Source organism: Eleutherodactylus coqui, chromosome 8, assembly GCF_035609145.1.
Source record: "Eleutherodactylus coqui strain aEleCoq1 chromosome 8, aEleCoq1.hap1, whole genome shotgun sequence".
Classification (NCBI taxonomy): domain Eukaryota; kingdom Metazoa; phylum Chordata; class Amphibia; order Anura; family Eleutherodactylidae; genus Eleutherodactylus; species Eleutherodactylus coqui.
Window position 1 is genome coordinate 26,453,445 of NC_089844.1, and position 21,183 is coordinate 26,474,627.

Here is a 21,183-nt window from a genome sequence, read left to right on the forward strand (position 1 = left end):
AAAACATTCTTATACTGCAACCAGGATGTGTGTACCCCAATCCCACAACCAGACTAAGGAGATGAAGAAAAGACAGTTTGTATGAAAGTATTTTTCGTGTGTCAGACAGAGACCGATATATCTAATAAATACCTAAATTAATTGTACATACACTCATTGTTAGTCACCCCCCCCCTAGAAGTTGTCCGAATGGAATAAAACTTTCTCTGTGATTGTAACACTGATATAAGTGATTGCAATATCAGAGCAAAAGGGTCATTTATTGTGGAGAACCGACCCTTGTAGGGAGGTTCTAGTGCCCTGTTGTACCGCCTCTAGGTTGGATACAAGATGTGATACTGGTGGGCATGGAGGCTCTAAAGTGCAACCGTGCTATCTTCAATACACGTAAAAACAATGGCACAACCAGGAAGTATATGCGTGCGCCCCAACGGCACAACCAGGAAGTATACACGCACGCGCCCCAACGGCGCAACCAGGATGTTGTATATGCACGCGCCCCAACGGCGCAACCAGGATGTAAATGCACGCGCCCTAACCTGGACGTGTATGCGCCCGCCCCGACGGCGCAACCAGGACGTGTACGCGCCCGCCCCGACGGCGCAACCAGGACGTGTACGCGCCCGCCCCGACGGCGCAACCAGGACGTGTACGCGCCCGCCCCGACGGCGCAACCAGGACGTGTACGCGCCCGCCCCGACGGCGCAACCAGGACGTGTACGCGCCCGCCCCGACGGCGCAACCAGGACGTGTACGCGCACGCCCCGACGGCGCAACCAGGACGTGTACGCGCACGCCCCGACGGCGCAACCAGGACGTGTACGCGCACGCCCCGACGTCGCAACCAGGACGTGTACGCGCACGCCCCGACGTCGCAACCAGGACGTGTACGCGCACGCCCCGACGTCGCAACCAGGACGTGTACGCGCACGCCCCGACGTCGCAACCAGGACGTGTACGCGCACGCCCCGACGTCGCAACCAGGACGTGTACGCGCACGCCCCGACGTCGCAACCAGGACGTGTACGCGCACGCCCCGACGTCGCAACCAGGATGTGTACGCGCACGCCCCGACGTCGCAACCAGGACGTGTACGCGCACGCCCCGACGTCGCAACCAGGACGTGTACGCGCACGCCCCGACGTCGCAACCAGGACGTGTACGCGCACGCCCCGACGGCGCAACCAGGACGTGTACGCGCACGCCCCGACGGCGCAACCAGGACGTGTACGCGCACGCCCCGACGGCGCAACCAGGACGTGTACGCGCACGCCCCGACGGCGCAACCAGGACGTGTACGCGCACGCCCCGACGGCGCAACCAGGACGTATACGCGCACGCCCCGACGGCGCAACCAGGACGTATACGCGCACGCCCCGACGGCACAACCAGGACGTATACGCGCACGCCCCGACGGCGCAACCAGGACGTATACGCGCACGCCCCGACGGCGCAACGAGGACGTATACGCGCACGCCCCGACGGCGCAACGAGGACGTATACGCGCACGCCCCGACGGCGCAACCAGGACGTATACGCGCACGCCCCGACGGCGCAACCAGGACGTATACGCGCACGCCCCGACGGCGCAACCAGGACGTATACGCGCACACCCCGATGGCGCAACCAGGACGTATACGCGCACGCCCCGACGGCGCAACCAGGACGTATATGCGCACGCCCCGACGGCGCAACCAGGACGTATATGCGCACGCCCCGACGGCGCAACCAGGATGCATATGCGCACGCCCCAACGGCGCAACCAGGATCTATATGCGTACGCCCCAACAGCGCAACCAGGATGTACACTACCGTTCAAAAGTTTGGGGTCACATTGAAATGTCCTTATTTTTGAAGGAAAAGCACTGTACTTTTCAATGAAGATAACTTTAAACTAGTCCTAACTTTAAACAAATGCACTCTATACATTGCTAATGTGGTAAATGACTATTCAAGCTGCAAATGTCTGTTTTTTTGTGCAATATCTACAAAGGTGTATAGAGGCCCATTTCCAGCAACTATCACTCCAGTGTTCTAATGGTACAATGTGTTTGCTCATTGGCTCAGAAGGCTAATTGATGATCAGAAAACCCTTGTGCAATCATGTTCACACATCTGAAAACAGTCTAGCTCGTTACAGAAGCTACAAAACTGACCTTCCTGTGAGCAGATTGAGTTTCTGGAGCATCACATTTGTGGGGTCAATTAAAATCTCAAAATGGCCAGAAAAAGAGAACTGTCATCTGAAACTCGACAGTCTATTCTTGTTCTTAGAAATGAAGGCTATTCCATGCGAGAAATTGCTAAGAAATTGAAGATTTCCTACAACGGTGTGTACTACTCCCTTCAGAGGACAGCACAAACAGGCTCTAACCAGAGTAGAAAAAGAAGTGGGAGGCCGCGTTGCACAACTAAGCAAGAAGATAAGCACATTAGAGTCTCTAGTTTGAGAAACAGACGCCTCACAGGTACCCAACTGGCATCTTCATTAAATAGTACCCGCAAAACACCAGTGTCAACATCTACAGTGAAGAGGCGGCTGCGGGATTTTGGGCTTCAGGGCAGAGTGGCAAAGAAAAAGCCATATCTGAGACTGGCCAATAAAAGAAAAAGATTAAGATGGGCAAAAGAACACAGACATTGGACAGAGGAAGACTGGAAAAAAGTGTTGTGGACGGATGAATCCAAGTTTGAGGTGTTTGGATCACAAAGAAGAACGTTTGTGAGACGCAGAACAAATGAAAAGATGCTGGAAGAATGCCTGACGCCATCTGTTAAGCATGGTGGAGGTAATGTGATGGTCTGGGGTTGCTTTAGTGCTGGTAAGGTGGGAGATTTGTACAGGGTAAAAGGGATTCTGAATAAGGAAGGCTATCACTCCATTTTGCAACGCCATGCCATACCCAGTGGACAGCGCTTGATTGGAACCAATTTCATCCTACAACAGGACAATGACCCTAAACACACCTCCAAATTGTGCAAGAACTATTTACAGCAGAAGCAGGCAGCTGGTATTCTATCGGTAATGGAGTGGCCAGCGCAGTCACCAGATCTGAACCCCATTGAGCTGTTGTGGGAGCAGCTTGACCGTATGGTACGCCAGAAGTGCCCATCCAACCAATCCAACTTGTGGGAGATGCTTCTAGAAGCGTGGGGTGCAATTTCTCAAGCTTACCTCAACAAATTAACAGCTAGAATGTCAAAGGTGTGCAATGCTGGAATTGCTGCAAAAGGAGGATTCTTTGACGAAAGCAAAGTTTGATGTAAAAACAATGTTATTTCAAATACAAATCATTATTTCTAACCTTGTCAATGTCTTGACTCTATTTTCTATTCATTTCACAACGCATGGTGGTGAATAAGTGTGACTTTTCATGGAAAACACAAAATTGTTTGGGTGACCCCAAACTTTTGAACGGTAGTGTATATGCGCACGCCCTAACGGCGCAACCAGGATGTATATGCGCACGCCCCAACGGCGCAACCAGGACGTATATGCGCACGCCCCAACGGCGCAACCAGGACGTATATGCGCACGCCCCAACGGCGCAACCAGGACGTATATGCGCACGCCCCAACGGCGCAACCAGGACGTATATGCGCACGCCCCAACGGCGCAACCAGGACGTATATGCGCACGCCCCAACGGCGCAACCAGGACGTATATGCGCACGCCCCCAACGGCGCAACCAGGATGTATATGCGCACGCCCCAAAGCCGCAACCAGGATGTATATGCGCACGCCCCAACAGCGCAACCAGGATGTATATGCGCACGCCCCAACGGCGCAACCAGGATGTATATGCGCACGCCCCAACCAGGATGTATATGCGCACGCCCCAACGGCGCAACCAGGATGTATATGCGCACGCCCCAACGGCGCAACCAGGATGTATATGCGCACGCCCCAACGGCGCAACCAGGATGTATATGCGCACGCCCCAACGGCGCAACCAGGATGTATATGCGCACGCCCCAACCAGGATGTATATGCGCACGCCCCAACGGCGCAACCAGGATGTATATGTGCATGCCCTAACAGTGTAACCAGGATGTATATGCGCACGCCCCAACGGCGCAACCAGGATGTATATGCGCACGCCCCAACGGCGCAACCAGGATGTATATGCGCACGCCCCAACGGCGCAACCAGGATGTATATGCGCACGCCCCAACGGCGCAACCAGGATGTATATGCGCACGCCCCAACCAGGATGTATATGCGCACGCCCCAACGGCGCAACCAGGATGTATATGTGCATGCCCTAACAGTGTAACCAGGATGTATATGCGCACGCCCCAACGGCGCAACCAGGATGTATATGCGCACGCCCCAATCCCACAACCAGGATGTATATGCGCACGCCCTAACGAGGATGTATATGTGCACACCGCAACAGCACAACCAGGATGTGTGCGCGCCACCCAAAAAAACATTTAATGTGTGTGTACTAAAACTCCATTACCAAGACGCGTGGGCCCCATCCCAGAACCAAGACGTGTGCGCTCTAGCACTAGAACCCAGACTGACCCAAACCCAATAATACAGACCAATGTCCAAAGCAGTCGTGTTGTCCCCTATAAGTTATGGCTCTGGCAGATGATACGGTTTATAACGGCATAACTTACAGCAAAACAAGTCATCCCCTTCTCCAGCACAAGAGTCGCTTACCAGTTCTTTCCGGAGCTGAATGAAAAACTGTTTACATTTGAAGGAAATCTTTACGATCTTCAACCTGAAAGTAAGATAGAAATCACTGAATCCGTCAGTCATCTGAGATTGTGTGCACATCTATCTAGTGTCTGTCTACAAACCACAATCTAGATTATCGGTATATCAAGGAGTTATTAGCATACTTCCACATTCATTTTGGTGTTGTGAAGGCAGATCCTCATTAATAACTACTACCCCAATCATCATCAGAGGGAGGTAATACAGTGTGAGGATAAGACCAGGATGCTCATGACGGAGGTCTCGCTGGCTGACTCTTTATGCTTCACTTGCCCCCCAGGGTCACTGCAGGACACAGATGTGAAGCCCCTTGAATCTGACCTATTTTTCGGATGAATGGTTTGCTCTGCAAATCCAGTGACCTTCACTGACTACTGTGAGACTGGTTATTTATATCCTTGTGTGCGGAGGAGGCCGCCCAGGAATATCAGGAACATCGCAGCCAAGGATTTCAGAGACTGAAAAAATTCTCATTGAGCGTTTCCTTCTTTAGGTCTGGAGGATGTGGATGAGACCACAAGACGGTATTTCCAGCTCCTGGGGGTGATCTTTGGGTCCAGCCGCTCCTGTGAAGTACGACCTATGGGACATCATCAGACAGACACCTCTCACTCCAATGTTGCCAGTATAGCTATAGGGAAAGGCCGGGCCCATTCATGTATTAAATGGACGGCCATTAATCTGAATAGCAGCCATGTAACACTATATTGTTGGTTTCTAGGGCTGGACCTGCAGTGATCACCGTCCTCTGGGCTTGTGGTAATGAGACAAGGAAAACCTGTTACAGGAAAATCCACTCAACTGGTGGGAAACGCTGCAAATACTTTGCTTTACTCAGGCAATGAATCTGAAATGCACAACATTTTCTTCTCACTTCACATCCAAAGCGAAATTCAGACCTGCACTAATTTCCTGTGGTCAGAGAGAAGCTCAGATCACAGAGTTACACAGAATCAAACTGAGACATCCATTCTTACCATGGAAACGTATTAATCCGCACCCTATTTTTGTAAATGACGATGCCACCTGACATAACGCCAATCAGGATTTCATTGTTGCTCTGATCCTAAAACATTAAAAGAAATGTAATTACACATAACGTAAAACATGACACCTTCCTCTTCCAGGTTTCTATATTTCATATACAACATAAGTAGATCTTGAGTTACACCCTGTATTATACTCCAGAGCTGTACTCACTATTCTGCTGGTGGAGTCACTGTATACATACATTACTTATCCTGTACTGATCCTGAGTTATATCCTGTATTACACCCCAGAGCTGTACTCACTATTCTGTTGGTGGAGTCACTGTGTACATAGATTACTTATCCTGTACTGCTCCTGAGTTACATCCTGTATTATACCCCAGAGCTGCACTCACTATTCTGCTGCTGGAGCCACCGTGTACATACATTACTTATCCTGTAGTCATCCTCTGTTACATCCTGCATTGAATAGCAACCAGAGAGATGATGGTAAACGATAGGTGGCCTACAGTACAATTCGGTCGGTGACTGAATGATCAGGAGCTGGAAGAAAAGCTGAGTCAGCAACTCCTCCGACACATGACAATATCAGGACCCGCAGCCCCTGCACTGTGAGCAGTAACTACCTCTCGGCTGGGTGGATTTACAGGTGTAATTAGGATTTTTCTTGTAGCGCAATAGCTGTAAAGTGAAGGAGGAGTCAGAAATGACTTGAGCCGCCGATGGCACGTGTATATAACACAAGTCATGGTGAGGGTTCTGCAGCGGTACAAAGGAGTAAGTACACCATTAACAGTGTACATCAGTCACCAGATGGCTGAAGGCAGATGTGAGCTGCAGCAGGAGAGAAACGTGACTAATGAAAAGGATTCAGTATAATTGCCCTCACACAATGGTGGCAGCAGGATGACGATGTGCCAACATACCCCAAAAGTGACAACCACACAACCGGCACGGACCGGGGGCAACACATACGTGTAAAGCTATGAGAGACCATGCAAATACACAGTAATGGTGACACCACCCTGAGGTCATCCTAGTGCACTACAAGTATCAGAGCCTGATGTGAGAAGAAACCGCGGCAGGAAGGAAACACTCAAACAGCGAGGAAACATAAGGAGGAAAGGTCAGGGAGAAGCAGATAGTAAGAGGGATCACAGGCTCAGGAGCATCGGACCGGCGCATGCTACACACAGACCGCACTGTTATGGTGAGCGGCTTTCCCTGCAGTGACCCTATTACCAACTCCTCAGCATTAGCTCAGAGATCGCGCTGGTGATTTATATTCTAGGAAGTGACACCTCCGCCCCAAAGACTGTAAGAGAGACCATAAAACAAAGTGACCTACACATTACAGTAGCCGACAGGGAAGTCTGCCCACAGGTTTGCTGACTGTTTCCAATAACAACCTGCAGAATAGTGAGTGCAGCCCTGGAGTACAATGCAGGATGTAACTCAGGAGCAGTCCAGGATAAGTAATGCATGTACACAGCGCCTCCACCAGCAGAATAGTGAGTGCAGCTCTGGAGTACAATACAGGATGTAACTCAGGAGCAGTCCAGGATAAGTAATGCATGTACACAGCGCCTCCACCAGCAGAATAGTGAGTGCAGCTCTGGAATCAATCACTTACCCGTGCGTAGTGCAGCTCCACGCCATACAACTCCAAGGTGCGAGCAGTGTTTAGATAACTGAATTCTGCTTCTGCTGGATTCAGGCCACTGAAGAAAAACAAAACATTAAAATGTAGCAGCGTGACTTGTGTATTTATTTTAATTCCCCACTCCGTCTTCGGTAGAATGCCCACGGACAGATTATCGCTGTGAAATTCGCGGTCATGTACCCACCGCAACTTCCGCAGCAATGTCCGTCCATAGGCATGCTGTGTTGTCCAATTCTTCCATGCGAAGAATCGCAGCATGTTCTATTTTGTGCGGAAAAAAAAAAATCGCACGGACGGCTTCCATTGCAGTCAATGGAAGCCGTCTGTTCCGGCAGTGCTCACAGCAGAAGTATCGCAGGAATCCATATCACAGCCCAGCACATCATGCGCTGCACTGCTCGTGCGCCAGCTTACTGGCCGAGACACTCGCAGCGGATCCGGACAGGTTATCATAGGGTCTCTGGGGGGTGCCGGGTCTGATTCCACTGCGAGATTTCATAGTCAAAATCTGACCCGGCCGTGGGCAGGAGGCCCTATAGTGGAGTTGTGTATGTATCAACGCCTATACGCAATGTATTGCGTATGGACAGCTTTGCATTCGCTACCCATACAAAAAGTATAGGGCTCTCGCTGTGTGATACGGGGTGAAACAGAGCATGCCGCGATCTTCTTCATTAGCATATCTGCACGCAGTGTTTATGGTCAGCCTTTTTATTGAGAAAAATGTTTTGTTTTTAAAGATCAGACAAATCAGGTCTCGCAGGACGACATATAAATCAGGACATATATATTAAGTAGATGCAAACATAAAATCTCCTTTGCCTCAGCGATTCATGGTTTGTCTCTAGCACATCAAACGGTCTCACAAGAACGAACCATGTCAGCGCAGGCTTATCATCTTAGTACATTATATTGGACTAAGCTCTAAAACAACTGAGGACGACACAGGAACAAAGGAAAGAAAAAGAAAAAAGACAAAAAAGGAAAGGTGTGCGTGTGTGTGTGTGTGTGTGTGTGTGTGTGTGTGTGTGTGTGTGGGGGGGAAATATAAGGTGTCCCATCAACAGGATCTCAGCTCTGGTACCAAAAATCCAGCGACCAGAGAAGCAAATAAGGAAATATAGTAAATATAAAGGGGGGTAACCTATGAAGAACCGAGGTTTGATATTGGAGAAAGAAAAGAAGAAGGGAAAAAATATATATATATTTTGCTGAAGCAGAATAAAATAACGAGGGGAGGAGGGGGCTGACAGTTGGGTTCGGGTTGGAGGGGAGGATACACGTTGGGGGGGGGGGGGGAAGAGGAATGGACGATAAGTATAACCATCTCAAGGTCAGTCCAACATGTCTACAAATTTGTTGATCATCTCAGCTTAAACTGTCCTCTTCCTGAGCGATCAGGATTTATGAAAATTTAGGAGAACAGGGTCTCGAACTTCGCAGAGGACAAAAAGTCCAACCAAGGCTGCCATATTATTGGAAATTTCTCCATCTCTCTGTTAAGTTCAGCAGAGAGTTTTTCCATGCGGCATAGTTGCCCCATTTCCTGCTGCCATTAAATCATGGAAGGCATGTGAGCCGTTCGCCAATGTTGTGGGAATCACCACCCTCGCAGCTCCCAGACAAAACCTTAGCAGTCCCCTTTTTCTGAGTGCCAATTGAGCCTGGCAGAGTAGAGAGTAATGTTATTTGTGGGGTGTTTTGAATTGTCTTCCTACTTATCAAATTGTAAATTGAGAACACGTTATCCCAGAAGGGTTCCACCCGGTCACAGCTCCACCATACGTGGATAACAGTGCCCCTGTCAGTCCCACAGCGCCAACACCGAAGGGAAAATGTGGTGCAAACGAGCCGGGTATCTATACCCCCTTGACAGGATATTGTAACTTTTTTCTTGGTTGACGTACGCAACGGACAACTTATGTGTAGACGGGCATGCCTTCTGCTAATCCCTGGTGACTATAGGTCATCTTCCCAGGCCCACTTAAAACCAGGGTCCACATCGCAGGATTCCAAAATCAATAGGCCGTATAGGAACTACATGTATCAGGGAAGATTGCAAGGAGAACAACGTCTCAAATGGTGTTAGCGCACTCTCGAAGGAGTCGCCAACTTCATGCACTGTGAGGAATGAGCTCAACTGGAAATATGCAAACAGCAGAGGTCCAGTCCCCCAAGTTTATCCCTAAGTTGGAAGCCCGGTGGAAATGTCGGATTGTGAACTAGAGGGGTGAGCGGGCTGTCCTCCCCTGACAGACTTTGTTCTAGGACTGTCCGATCCCACATTCTCAGTGTCCCCTGCAGTAGAAAGTTAGGAGAAACGACTTGAGCCTTGTCACCGGCTCCAATCCACGGGACAAGATTTCTAAAAATTGAGCATTGTTCTTGCTGCAGGGCCACCCATTGTTTGCTAGTATAGTCGTGGTATTGGCAGTCTACCAAATGCATTAAGACTGCTGCTCTCCTCTTCATGTTCAGTAAAGTTGCTTTGTCAGTCATAACACAACACTACACTTTAATGGAATTGTAAAAAAAAAAAAAAAAAAAAAAAAAGACTGCTGCTCTGTGGTATTGCCTGAAGTTTGGTAACCCAACCCCTGCCCTAATTTTGGGAAACAACAGGTATGGACTTCGCAGTCGAGGTCTACATCTACCCCACACAAACTTGATCACGGCCGCTCTGAGTCTATTAAAGAATTGTATTGGAGGGGTGACGGGGATCGCCTGAAAAATGCATAGGAACCTTGGGAGTACGTCCCAGGTAGCGTATGCGGGCAGGTCCTTCAGTGTTCATTCTAAGAGCGTCATATAATTCAGAGGGAACAGTTTAGTTTGGTCAGCAGGGATACGCAATCCCAGATATCGTATAGCCTCTTTTTTTCCATTTAAACGGAAAGTGTTCTGCGACATGCTTCTCCTCAGCCAATGGCAAGGAACCATTCAGAGACTCTGATTTGGAGGAAAGGATTTTGAAGATGCCCAAACTTCTCAAATTCTTGCAACAGTGATGGCAGAGTGGTACGCACATATATAGCAATGGGGACAGGTGGCAACCCTGTCTGGTACCATTTTTATATTAAAGGGGTTGTCCCGCGCCGAAACGTTTTTTTTAATTTTTTTAACCCCCCCCCCCCCCCCCCCCCCCCGTTCGGCGCGAGACAACCCCGATGCAGGGGTTAAAAAAACAAACCGCTCAGCGCTTACCTGAATCCCGGCGGTCCGGCGTCTTCATACTTACCTGCTGAAGATGGCCGCCGGGGTCTGCTCCCTCCGTGGACCGCAGCTCTTCTGTGCGGTCCATTGCCGATTCCAGCCTCCTGATTGGCTGGAATCGGCACGTGACGGGGCGGAGCTACACAGAGCCGGCATTCTGCACGAGCGGCTCCATTGAAGAGAGCAGAAGACCCGGACTGCGCAAGCGTGGCTAATTTGGCCATCGGAGGGCGAAAATTAGTCGGCTCCATGGGAACGAGGATGCTAGCAACGGAGCAGGTAAGTAAAAAACTTTTTATAACTTCTGTATGGCTCATAATTAATGCACAATGTACATTACAAAGTGCATTAATATGGCCATACAGAAGTGTATAGACCCACTTGCTGCCGCGGGACAACCCCTTTAATTGAGGAGGATAGTCTGTTATTTACTCTGACATTAGCTGTAGGACAAGTGTACAGGGCAAGTACCCGGAATAGAAATTTGGGGACCAATCTGTTTCATTGTCTCGGTCAGGAACAACCAATATACCGTCGAAGGCTTTTTCAGCATCAACGGATAGTAGGCACACGGGGTCCGATCTATTTCTCGCCTTAGACTTTACCAGTTTGGTTTTAATAACATTGACTCTGGCTTCCCTACCCCTAACAAAGCCCACCTGGTCAGTATGGATAATGGAGGGCATGTGGGGAGGTAGTCTGTTAGCCAGAACTTTTGAGCAGGATTTTATATTCACATTTATTAAGGATAATGGTCTATAATTGGTGGAAACCGTATGGCCCTTGCCCGGTTTTGATTTGACGCCAATATGCAGCTCTAGATCCTGATGTGGAAAGGGAGATTCAGAGGAGATTGCAGAGAAGACCCCTGATAAGATAGGGGAGAGTTGTTGTCGCATGAGCTCATAAAAAGCAGGTGTAAAGCCGTCTGGCCCCGGGCTCTTACCTGCCAGAGTAGCCTTAATGGCCTAATCAATTACTTCAGTGGTGATGTCTGACTCCAGCGGTTCCTTATCGACAGTGTCTATTAACAGCAACGTTATGTAGTCTTTTATGAGGTCCCCTAGAGCACTCGGCTTCATGTCCGTGAATTGACCCCTTAACCCATAGCGTTGTGAGTAGTAACTGCTGGATTGTGAGTCTCAATTCCCGCTACGTTCTTGATACGTGGAACAAAGGTACCCATCACCTTTGGGTGAAGCAAGCGTGATAAGGGTCTACCCGTTTGATTAGAGTATTCATAGTAAAACTGTCTACACTGATCTCTATAGCGTAAATATCTTTGGTCTAATTTGGCTTTGAGCTCAATTCTGGTGATAGCGTTTGTTTGTGTGTGGTTTCTAGCACATGTATTTGCTGGAGTAAAGCAGATATCTTGGCTACGCCCTCTCTCTTAAGTCGTGCCCTGTACTTGATGAACAGGCCTCTTAAGACGCATCATCTGTGGCATGTACCGCCGTAAACATATCGATATGTTCCTTTATTTCGGCAATGCACGCACCATCCCTTAATAATTGTCATTCAAGCGTCAGGTCCACCGACGGTTGACCTGGTCTGGTAAGAAAAGACTCAAAATGATCGGTGCATGATCTGACCAGATCATGTCGCTAATGGTAGCTGTAGGGTGCCAGGGCTGTGCGTGATGGCCCGACAAAAAGAAATCAATCCTACTGTAGGAGTTGTGTGGCTGCGAGAAGGTATAATCCCTGTCTTGAGGATGAGAAATACGTCAGATATCCACTTGCTGAAGTGTATGCAGTGTACGCTTAAGCGATTTCAGTTGGCCAGTGGAGACCCAGTTTCAATGTCCGGGCTTAGTGTCAAGTTGAAATCTCCCCCGGCAACAAGCACCCCCTTTGCAAACTCAGCCAAGACATTCAAAAAGGAGATGCATGCTGTGGCCTGTCGCTGATTTGGTGCTTACCAGTTGGCTATGGTAAACTTGGTAGCCCCTACTGATATCTTAATTATTGCATATCTGCCCTGAGGGTCAAGTCCTTGATCTATTAAGCAGTGGGCCAGTGACCTATGGAGAGCAATAAGCACCCCCGGAGCAGCTTTCCAGGTTGGCGGCGTGGATGAACTCAGTGTTTAAATATGAACAGATCAATGAAAGTCCACGTACCTTCACCAACTCCATTCATAGAGTATCACGCGACCGTGCATAGCCTGCGTAATACACGTCAAAAATCACGATTCTGTGACTGAGCCCTTTAACGATTCAATATTGGTGAAAATTGTTTGAAAAGAAATACAACCTATGTGTTTCGATTTCCAACTGTATTCAAGAGCTCTGCTTGCTGAGCTGGAAAGTAAACTCCCATGAGAAAGACAACCCTTCAATCTGCTACTGTTTGGCCTCATTCACATGGGCATTTAAATTGTCCACAACCACAATGGATTTTTACAATGTATATCTGACAGTTCAAATCGCACCAGTACTCCAAGGCTGATCCTCTGAGCTCTGCCACGGATTTTCATGTGGATCCACACGTGGATTTAGCCCCAGTCATTGGGGCAAATCTGTGTGCGGTTGCTCCATGCTGTACCACAGACCTGTGAATTCTGTTTTTTCTGCAATGTAGATTTCATAGTCAGTGTGTGCAACAATCCACAATCTATGAACTACGGCACAGATTTTCATAGCATTCAATAAAATGCTGAAATGGTGAAGCTTTGGGCACAGAATCCTTGGAGGTTTTAGGATATATTACATGTAGAACATTCTCTGTCATTTATATGACAGAGAAATCTCCTTACCTGCTACAGAAATGACCCCGTTCACATGTATGGAACGGATTTTCAGTTACAGAAATTTCTCTAATCTGCAAGTGTGAATATACCCTTAGGCCTAATGCACACGGGCGGATTTTTCCTGCAAAATCTGGAGTGGGCGGCCGCCTCTGGATTCCACAGCAATAACCCTCAATAGCATGCTATGTCAAAAAGATTCTATTCTTCATCCACATGAGCAGAAACCAATTGCGGTTTCTGCTCATGTGCACCTTTTTCCTGTGGTTCCTGCATGGACGGCCTACATTGAAGTCAATGGAAGCTGTTCGACCCTGGATTCCATGGGAAAAGTAGGGGTGCAAGAAAAAAAAAAATGTACTGTGCATTTCCGACAGCAAGCTGTGCGGACCATCCTCGGTACAGAGAACCCAGAAGACAGATCCGTGAGGACACCGCCTGCACACACGGTTGGATTCCGTGCGGGATTCCCCATGCGGAATCTGTGCGTGCCATGTGCATTTAGCCTTAAAAGGACAGAGGATGACAAGGCGATGTCCACAGCAGACAGCCCATCCAAATGCATTACACACCTGGGAGCAAACGCCTCACCTGTGCTGCTGGTGCAGTTTAGCGATCTCCTTCTCAAAGTCCAGTGGCTGGTTGGGGATGAACGAGTAGTCAACAAGGTATCCAGGTAAGTGTTCCGAATGACTGTAATCTCCGATTTCAGCTTTTCAGGGAGAAAAAGTAGCATTAATGACATGTTAAGAATGCAGAAAATACACAAGAGGACTAAAGGGGTTTTGCAAGTTACAGTAAAACTAGAGAGGGCATGAAACAGTTAGGAAAAACAACGGTTATACTTACTGCACTGATGCGCCGCTGCTCTAACCGCAAGTCTATGTTTACAGTGGTGACATTCAGTATACTTATTAGTGCCGCAGCCAATCACTGGCCTCAGTGGTGCACAGCTCAAGACCACTGAGGTCAGCGATTGGTTGCAGTTATCATGTGCATCAATCGACACGTCACAGCTGTAGTTTATGAAAAACTGGCAAGGGAATGGAGCAGTGAGTATAACTTAGTTTATTTTTATCCATTTCCTGCCCACTCCACCATATACTTTGAAAACCCCCTTTAAAAGATCCTCCCCACAGAAAAATGCTGCAATAATACTTACACTGAACTGCATAAGAAGCCAGCAGGGCGGCAGTGTTGTAAGGGCAGGGCAGTCTGCAAGGTAAGAACACAAGGCAACTGCAAAGGCAGAATTTTATACAGAACGAAGCTGCATGCGACACATAGAATACATATATGTATATTTTCTCCCGAAAATAAGTCAGGGTCTTATAATAATGTTTGCGCCAAAAGTTTTTACATGTATAGCTGCCTGGACACTATTTAAATTGGCTTTTTTAATTAACTGTAACTTAGGTGTATTTTTGGAGTAGGGCATATATTTCAAACATCCTCAAAATTCCTGATAATTCATGGCAGGGCTCATTTTCAGGGTAGGTCTTATTTTCGGGGAAACAGGGTAGCTTAAGGTCTAGTAAATAATGTTCCCACTAAGATATGCAATATAAATATAGCTAAAAAAATTAAGGGAACATTTAAATCGCTCATTGGCTCTCTTTTTTTTTTAACTCTTTTTTATTGACATATCAAGGAACACATACATGGGCAGACACTGATTTTTCACACAATTCAAGTCACAAAACAAACCATTCTGTTACAGAAGCTTTTTCAACTTAGAATTTCATCATAGATTGCCCATCTTGGTGTTTATTCCGAATGGCACAATGTCATACCCACATATATACCCTCCATTTTTTTATTTTCCCCTCGACCCCCACCCTCCCCCAAACCTCCAGACTCTTAATACCCATTTATAACAGAAATAAAATGTATAACTAATAACTAATTAAACTAAACTAACCCGTGGTGCGTTTCCTCTGCGCTCACCTTCCTACCACATTATGTCATGAAATCTTTAGAATTGCCAGTTGGTTCATATCATACTATCTATAATACCATGCTGTGTTAATACATTGATTCATGCATTCCTTGATTTCAGTAGGGTCAAGAAATCTCTCCACAAATTCCCTCCATTTCTTAAACAATTTGGGGGCTTGTGTTTCCAATTACCCATTTCTACTCTCTCAATTTTTAACAGATGTTTTAATTGTTGTACAACATCCTTTATCCCCGGGGGTTTGGCTAATAGCCAGCTACTCAAAAGGCACCTTTTACTGAGCAATAGAGTGGTGTGTGTCATTTTGGCTTTCCTTGTCTGATCAGGTAGCTAATGTAGTATGAAAAATTGTGGTGTCAGTTGTAGAGACTGTCCCCCTGTATCAGTTTTTGGACCCCCATCCAGTATTTTTTGATCATAGGACACTTTCAGATGCCATGCAGAAAATCAAAGCTTGGTTGGGAGCATCTAGGGCAAGCTTGTAGCCTAGCTGGTCCAGTAGGATTCTGAGGCTTGTTGAACCCGTAGATCGCCCCATGGATTAGTTTAAAATATGTTTCCCGCCATCATTCGTTGATATCGCATTTCTCACAGAGTTCCAACTCTTTATTATACCCTCAGGTAGATCTGGATCTTGGAGATCCCGTGCCCATTTTTTGAATAGCCCAGTCCCGCTTTCCTTCATCCACCCCTCTCTCATTGGCTCTTGATGATCATCACCATCTGCAGACTTTTACGGGTGTGAAGCTGCCCTCATCTTTGAGGAGAACGGGGCACAAGTGGCGGATCTGCCAATTCTGGGGTTCTGTGGCGAATGCCAAATGAGCCGACGGTGCTGGACTGAGCACAGGTCCCAAAACAAGATGTTGGGCACTCATGTAGTTATGTATGACGGTGTGGAGAGATCAGCACTCATCCTCTTCCTCTAGACTTGATGCTGTTCAGTCCAGCTCTCCTCATGTAATGGCCCATGTCCTGGTATCTGCTTCAGGCTCTTGTGCTGGGAGACTCAACAAAACCTTCATGCTTTGGCATGTAGGGCCACCCTGGAGGAGCAGGACTACCTATATAACCTGATGGGGCTGCAGGTAGAACCTCATGTACCAGTAGTGACAAAGACACCAGGAAAACTGAGAAATAGAGAATAATCAGTCCAGAAGGATGAGGAGGAGAGGAATTGTCTCCAGTCCTTTTTTGGCGGTGCCTTGCTGTTGCCTCTCTGATGCTCCTGTCATCACTTTCATTTGGATGTGTGATCAAAGAGTGGTCATTAATTGGCTACACACCCAATTGGAAGAATATATCAAGTGGGGTACCACAAGGCTCTGTCCTGGGCCCAGTGTTGTTCAACATTTTTTATAAATGAGCTGGAGGAGGGAATTGAGGGGAAACTGATCAAGTTTGCTGACAACACAAAGCTAGGAGGAATAGCTAACACTAGGGAAGAGAGAGAGTATTCAAAAAGATCTAAAAAAGCTTGAACAGTGGGCGGTGACTAACAGAATGGTATTTAACAAGGAGAAATGCGAAGTCCTACATCTAGGCAAGAAAAATGAAGAAAGCACATTCATAATGGGAGGAATTGGGCTAAGTAGCAGCAAATGTGAAAAAGACTTGGGTATACTAATAGATCACAGACTGAATATGAGGCAACAGTGTGATGCAGAAGCCAAAAAAAGGGAAACACAAGTTTAGATCTTTTGAGGTAATTATCCCCCTCTACTCTTCCTTAGTCAGACCTCATCTGGAATACAGTGTCCAGTTCTGGGAAACCAAATTTAAAAAAAAGACATCAACAAACTGGAGCAAGTTCAGAGAAGAGTTACCAGGATGGTGAGCCGTCTGCAAATCATGTCCTATGAGGAACGGTTAAAGGATCTGGGAATGTTTAGCTTGCAGAAGAGAAGGCTGAGAGGAGACTTAATAGCTGTCTACAAATATCTGAAGGGCTGTCACAGTGCAGAGGGATCAGCCCTATTCTCATCTGCACAAGGAAAGACTAGAAGCAATGGGATGAAACTGAAAGGGAGGAGACACAAATGAGATATCAGACAGTGAGGGGGATAAATGAGTGAAACAGGTTGCCACAGGAGGTAGTGAGAGTTCTCCTTCAATGGAAGTCTTCAGAGACTGGAAAGACATCTGTCTGGGATGATACTTTTTTGACATGTTTAAAAGTTGTTTAAAAGTATTGATCAGTGGAGGTCCTGCTACCAAGACGCCCACTATCACTAGAATGAGGGGGCTGCACTCCTCTTCACTGGTTTTCGGCAACTGAAGTCACCCTCATAGAGATATATAACTCTTTCCATACACCTCTATGTGGGCCATCTTCAGTTGCCAAAAAACAGCGAAGATAGCAAAGGGGGCACAGCATTTGATTAAGAGCTGCAGTCCGCTTATTCTAGTGATTAGCAGGCATCTCAAGAGCAGGACCATCACTGATCAATTTCATTTGACATTTCTATGACACATCACAAGTTATCTATACGTGTAGTTACTCTTTAAGGGTTTCTAAAATTATTTCAAAGTATAAAGGTTTTTAACTCCACCCCCATTTACTTAGTTATGCGTCTTCTTGCAAAGTTGGGTCATACATCAAGGCTTCAACTGCCGTTTATCCCAGGCTCACTTACCTCCCAGTGAGAATATCCTGTTTTATCTGCAGGAAGTACTGATACCTGGGGGAGGAGAAAGCGGGATGTAAGCGACTGTCAAACAAAGGATTTTATTTATTTATACATTTCTATAAGTTTTTGGGTAACTAAATGTGTGACGGCTGCAGGAAGATGCTGGTTGCTTGCACATCTATCACTTACCACTGCTGGATTGTGGGCTCTCTCACTTTTGTCGTGTGCCTGTCCGAGTTGTAATATTTCCATAAACCCTGTTCTCTATGCACTGACATAACAAACCCACAGATACTTACCTCTCTTGCGATTTCCCTCTGACATCACGTCTACAGACTGCCCCAGCCTGTTTATGGGACATCACAAGTGCTACAGCCAATAAAAGAGCTCAGTGATCGATCGCTGAGCTTTTGTATTGTCTGCAGTGCCTGTAACGTGCCGTAAACCTGGCGAAACCGCAGCGCGTAAACAAAGCAGTGGAGGACCGAGCAATGTGGGACGCACAAGAGCGGGAAGTATAAGCGGGTTTGCCATGTTAGTGCATGGGTAACAGGGTTTAAAGGGGTTGTCCCGCGAAACAAAGTGGGGGTATACACTTCTGTATGGCCATATTAATGCACTTTGTAATGTACATTGTGCATTAATTATGAGCCATACAGAAATTATTCACTTACCTGTTCCGTTGCTAGCGTCCCCATCTCCATGGTGCCGTCTAATCTTTAGCGTCTAATCGCCCGATTAGACGCGCTTGCGCAGTCTGGTCTTCTCCCTTCTGAATGGGGCCGCTCGTGCCGGAGAGCGGCTCCTCGTAGCTCCGCCCCGTCACGTGTGCCGATTCCAGCCAATCAGGAGGCTAGAATCGGCAATGGACCACACAGAAGACCTGCGGTCCACCGAGGGTGAAGATCCCGGCGGCCATACATCTTCACAAGGTAAGTAAGAAGTCACCGGGGCGCAGGGATTCGGGTAAGTACTGGACGTTTTTTTTATGCCTGCATCGGGTTTGTCTCGCGCCGAACGGGGGGGCTATTGAAAAAAAACAAACCCCTTTTCGGCGCGGGACAACCCCTTTAACTTCTCAAAGGGGTTGTCCAAGTGCTGAACATTTATTTTTACAATGTTTGTATTTCTGTAGTAACTTGGTGTGGCTTCTAAATATTCAGCTGTAGTCTTCCGGTTACTTGCTAGGATCCTACCTTGTGTATGCTCGCAGTAACTTATAGGGTCCCTACCTTGTGTATTCCTCTTGAAGCTTGCTTGGGTCAGAGACAAAAAACTTGACTCGGAAGCTCAGATTGTGCGGCGATCCCCCTGTAAGCATAAAAACTGACTGAGTAGTGTACAAAATTAACCCACAGCAAACCTGGAGAAAAGAGTCAGTGCTAAAATAACTACATGACGCCATGATTTGCCAGCTACACTCTAGCAGAAACTAGTGCATCACTCCTAAAACGTGCCGATTCTCCCCAATGTGTCTTTTTTTTTTTAGAAATTGCTCAGCCTTTGGTCACATTGAGGCAGACTTTTGTTCCTTTTCACGCTGAGTAAATTAAGCTAATAAGATATGCTAAATTAGCTGCAAGGCGCTTTTAGGGCGGTGCCAGCATCACTAAGTGCTCCAAGGGCACTGTTCAAGCTAATCGCGGCTGTTGCGGGCAGGTGTCAGCTGTCAATGACAGCCGGCATCTTCCGTGTACCTAGCGGGATCAGCCCTTGATTCTGCTCCAAACAAAGTCTGCACCCCTATGATGTAAATCTATATCCTGGGGTATGAAGGAGGTAAATATCTACCAACAGTATTGTAGGATCGGACTTACTTTTCAGCTGCTTCCTGATCAGTTTATTCGGGTCCAACCACCTCTATGAGAGAGAAAAAAAAAAAACAACATGAATGAGCAACGACCTGCTGCAAGGACAACTAAATGACACTGAGGAAGGACTTGACTGCTCAGAAGCTGCACTGTAATGTATACAAAGCCGTACCGGGTTATCGCAGGAATCGTCAGCCAACTGCAGTCCGAAATAGTCTCTCTCTGTCAAATCCAGGAACTTGAAGACTAACTCTAGCAGAGCTTGTCCATGGTCGTGTTTCTGGAAGACACAAAAAGACGCGGTTATTTTTGCAGCTCTTCCTAAAACTGCAGGGGATTTATTATGTATGATAAGCCCAGGTGGGGGCGCTAAATACAGCGAAACCTGTCAGAAAGGGGAGCAGGACACCGGGGGTGGGGGAGGGAATCAAGGGGTGTAAGATTAAAATTTGATGGCTCTGGGCAGCTGACCCCAGTTCACACTGCACAGAATTGTTGTGCAATGATTTCCAGGGAGAACAACTCGGAAGGGCAAAGGTTCTGCAATCTACTAGTATCCAACATCACGGCTCAGAGGCATGGAATGAGGGCTTTTTACAAGGACTGATCATGGATGAATGCTTGTCCACCTGATCATATATCATAGCTGCTGATCGCTCAATGAGCAAGCGAACGCATGTCCGCAGGCAGATTGCATCACACTCATCTCGGCATGTGCTGCTGACAGCGATGACCTAGAATGAAGGAAGGACGACCCACATGAACGATCAGTCATCCCACATACAGTCGGAATTATGAAGGCCAACTAAACGAGCACCGATGTCACTGATCTGTGTTGGTTATCTAGCTCACATTGAGCCGATTAAAATGACCCTTACACCACAAGCAGTTTGCAGGAAGACGCCACATGTAAATGCAAGGTTACTGGTTATAGTACACCCTGTTTAGCTGTATGACCCCCGGTCACTGCTGAACGCTCGCAAGGTCATAGGAAAATAGATAAGAAAAGCCAGAATGCCAGCTGAAGGGGAGGGCGAGATCTTTCTTCTGCGCAATTGATACGCAGTGCGTACGTGTACATCCGCAAATAAAACTGCACGAATCCACGATCTTCCACGAATATTTTTCGCAAATGATCGCAAGTCTTCCACTGCAGAAACTCATATAGGATGCTTCGAGTCCGAAGACCCGTGGTCAGGCCAAGACGCACTTCCAAAGCCCTACATAAAACAGACTTCATCCTGCAATCCTCTGATCACTCAGATAATACACTGCAATACTACTGTATTATATTATCTTTATTCTTTTATACATAGATGGTAGGCCTGGAGGCCACTGGTTGCCATGGCAACCTATTAGCCCTTCGCAATTCTATCACGGACAGAGGGAGCGACCTCCCACTGTTAACCTGTCAGATGTCCCAATCAATGGTGATCG

The 21,183-nt window shown here is 47.4% G+C and overlaps 1 protein-coding gene across 2 annotated transcripts in view; it reads right to left on the minus strand.

The window, feature by feature from the left end:
• Positions 1 to 21,183, minus strand: part of PTPN4 (protein tyrosine phosphatase non-receptor type 4) — a 91,494-nt gene that overhangs the window by 30,670 nt on the left and 39,641 nt on the right. For both annotated transcript variants that reach the window (XM_066575355.1, XM_066575356.1), the window contains exons 3-11: positions 19,919 to 20,026; positions 19,753 to 19,795; positions 19,168 to 19,246; positions 17,942 to 17,986; positions 14,511 to 14,563; positions 13,940 to 14,060; positions 7,355 to 7,442; positions 5,710 to 5,798; positions 4,673 to 4,736 (exon numbers count right to left, since the gene is read on the minus strand). In XM_066575355.1, the coding sequence (XP_066431452.1) occupies positions 4,673 to 4,736; positions 5,710 to 5,798; positions 7,355 to 7,442; positions 13,940 to 14,060; positions 14,511 to 14,563; positions 17,942 to 17,986; positions 19,168 to 19,246; positions 19,753 to 19,795; positions 19,919 to 20,026 (690 nt within the window). The remainder of the gene's footprint in view (positions 1 to 4,672; positions 4,737 to 5,709; positions 5,799 to 7,354; positions 7,443 to 13,939; positions 14,061 to 14,510; positions 14,564 to 17,941; positions 17,987 to 19,167; positions 19,247 to 19,752; positions 19,796 to 19,918; positions 20,027 to 21,183) is intronic.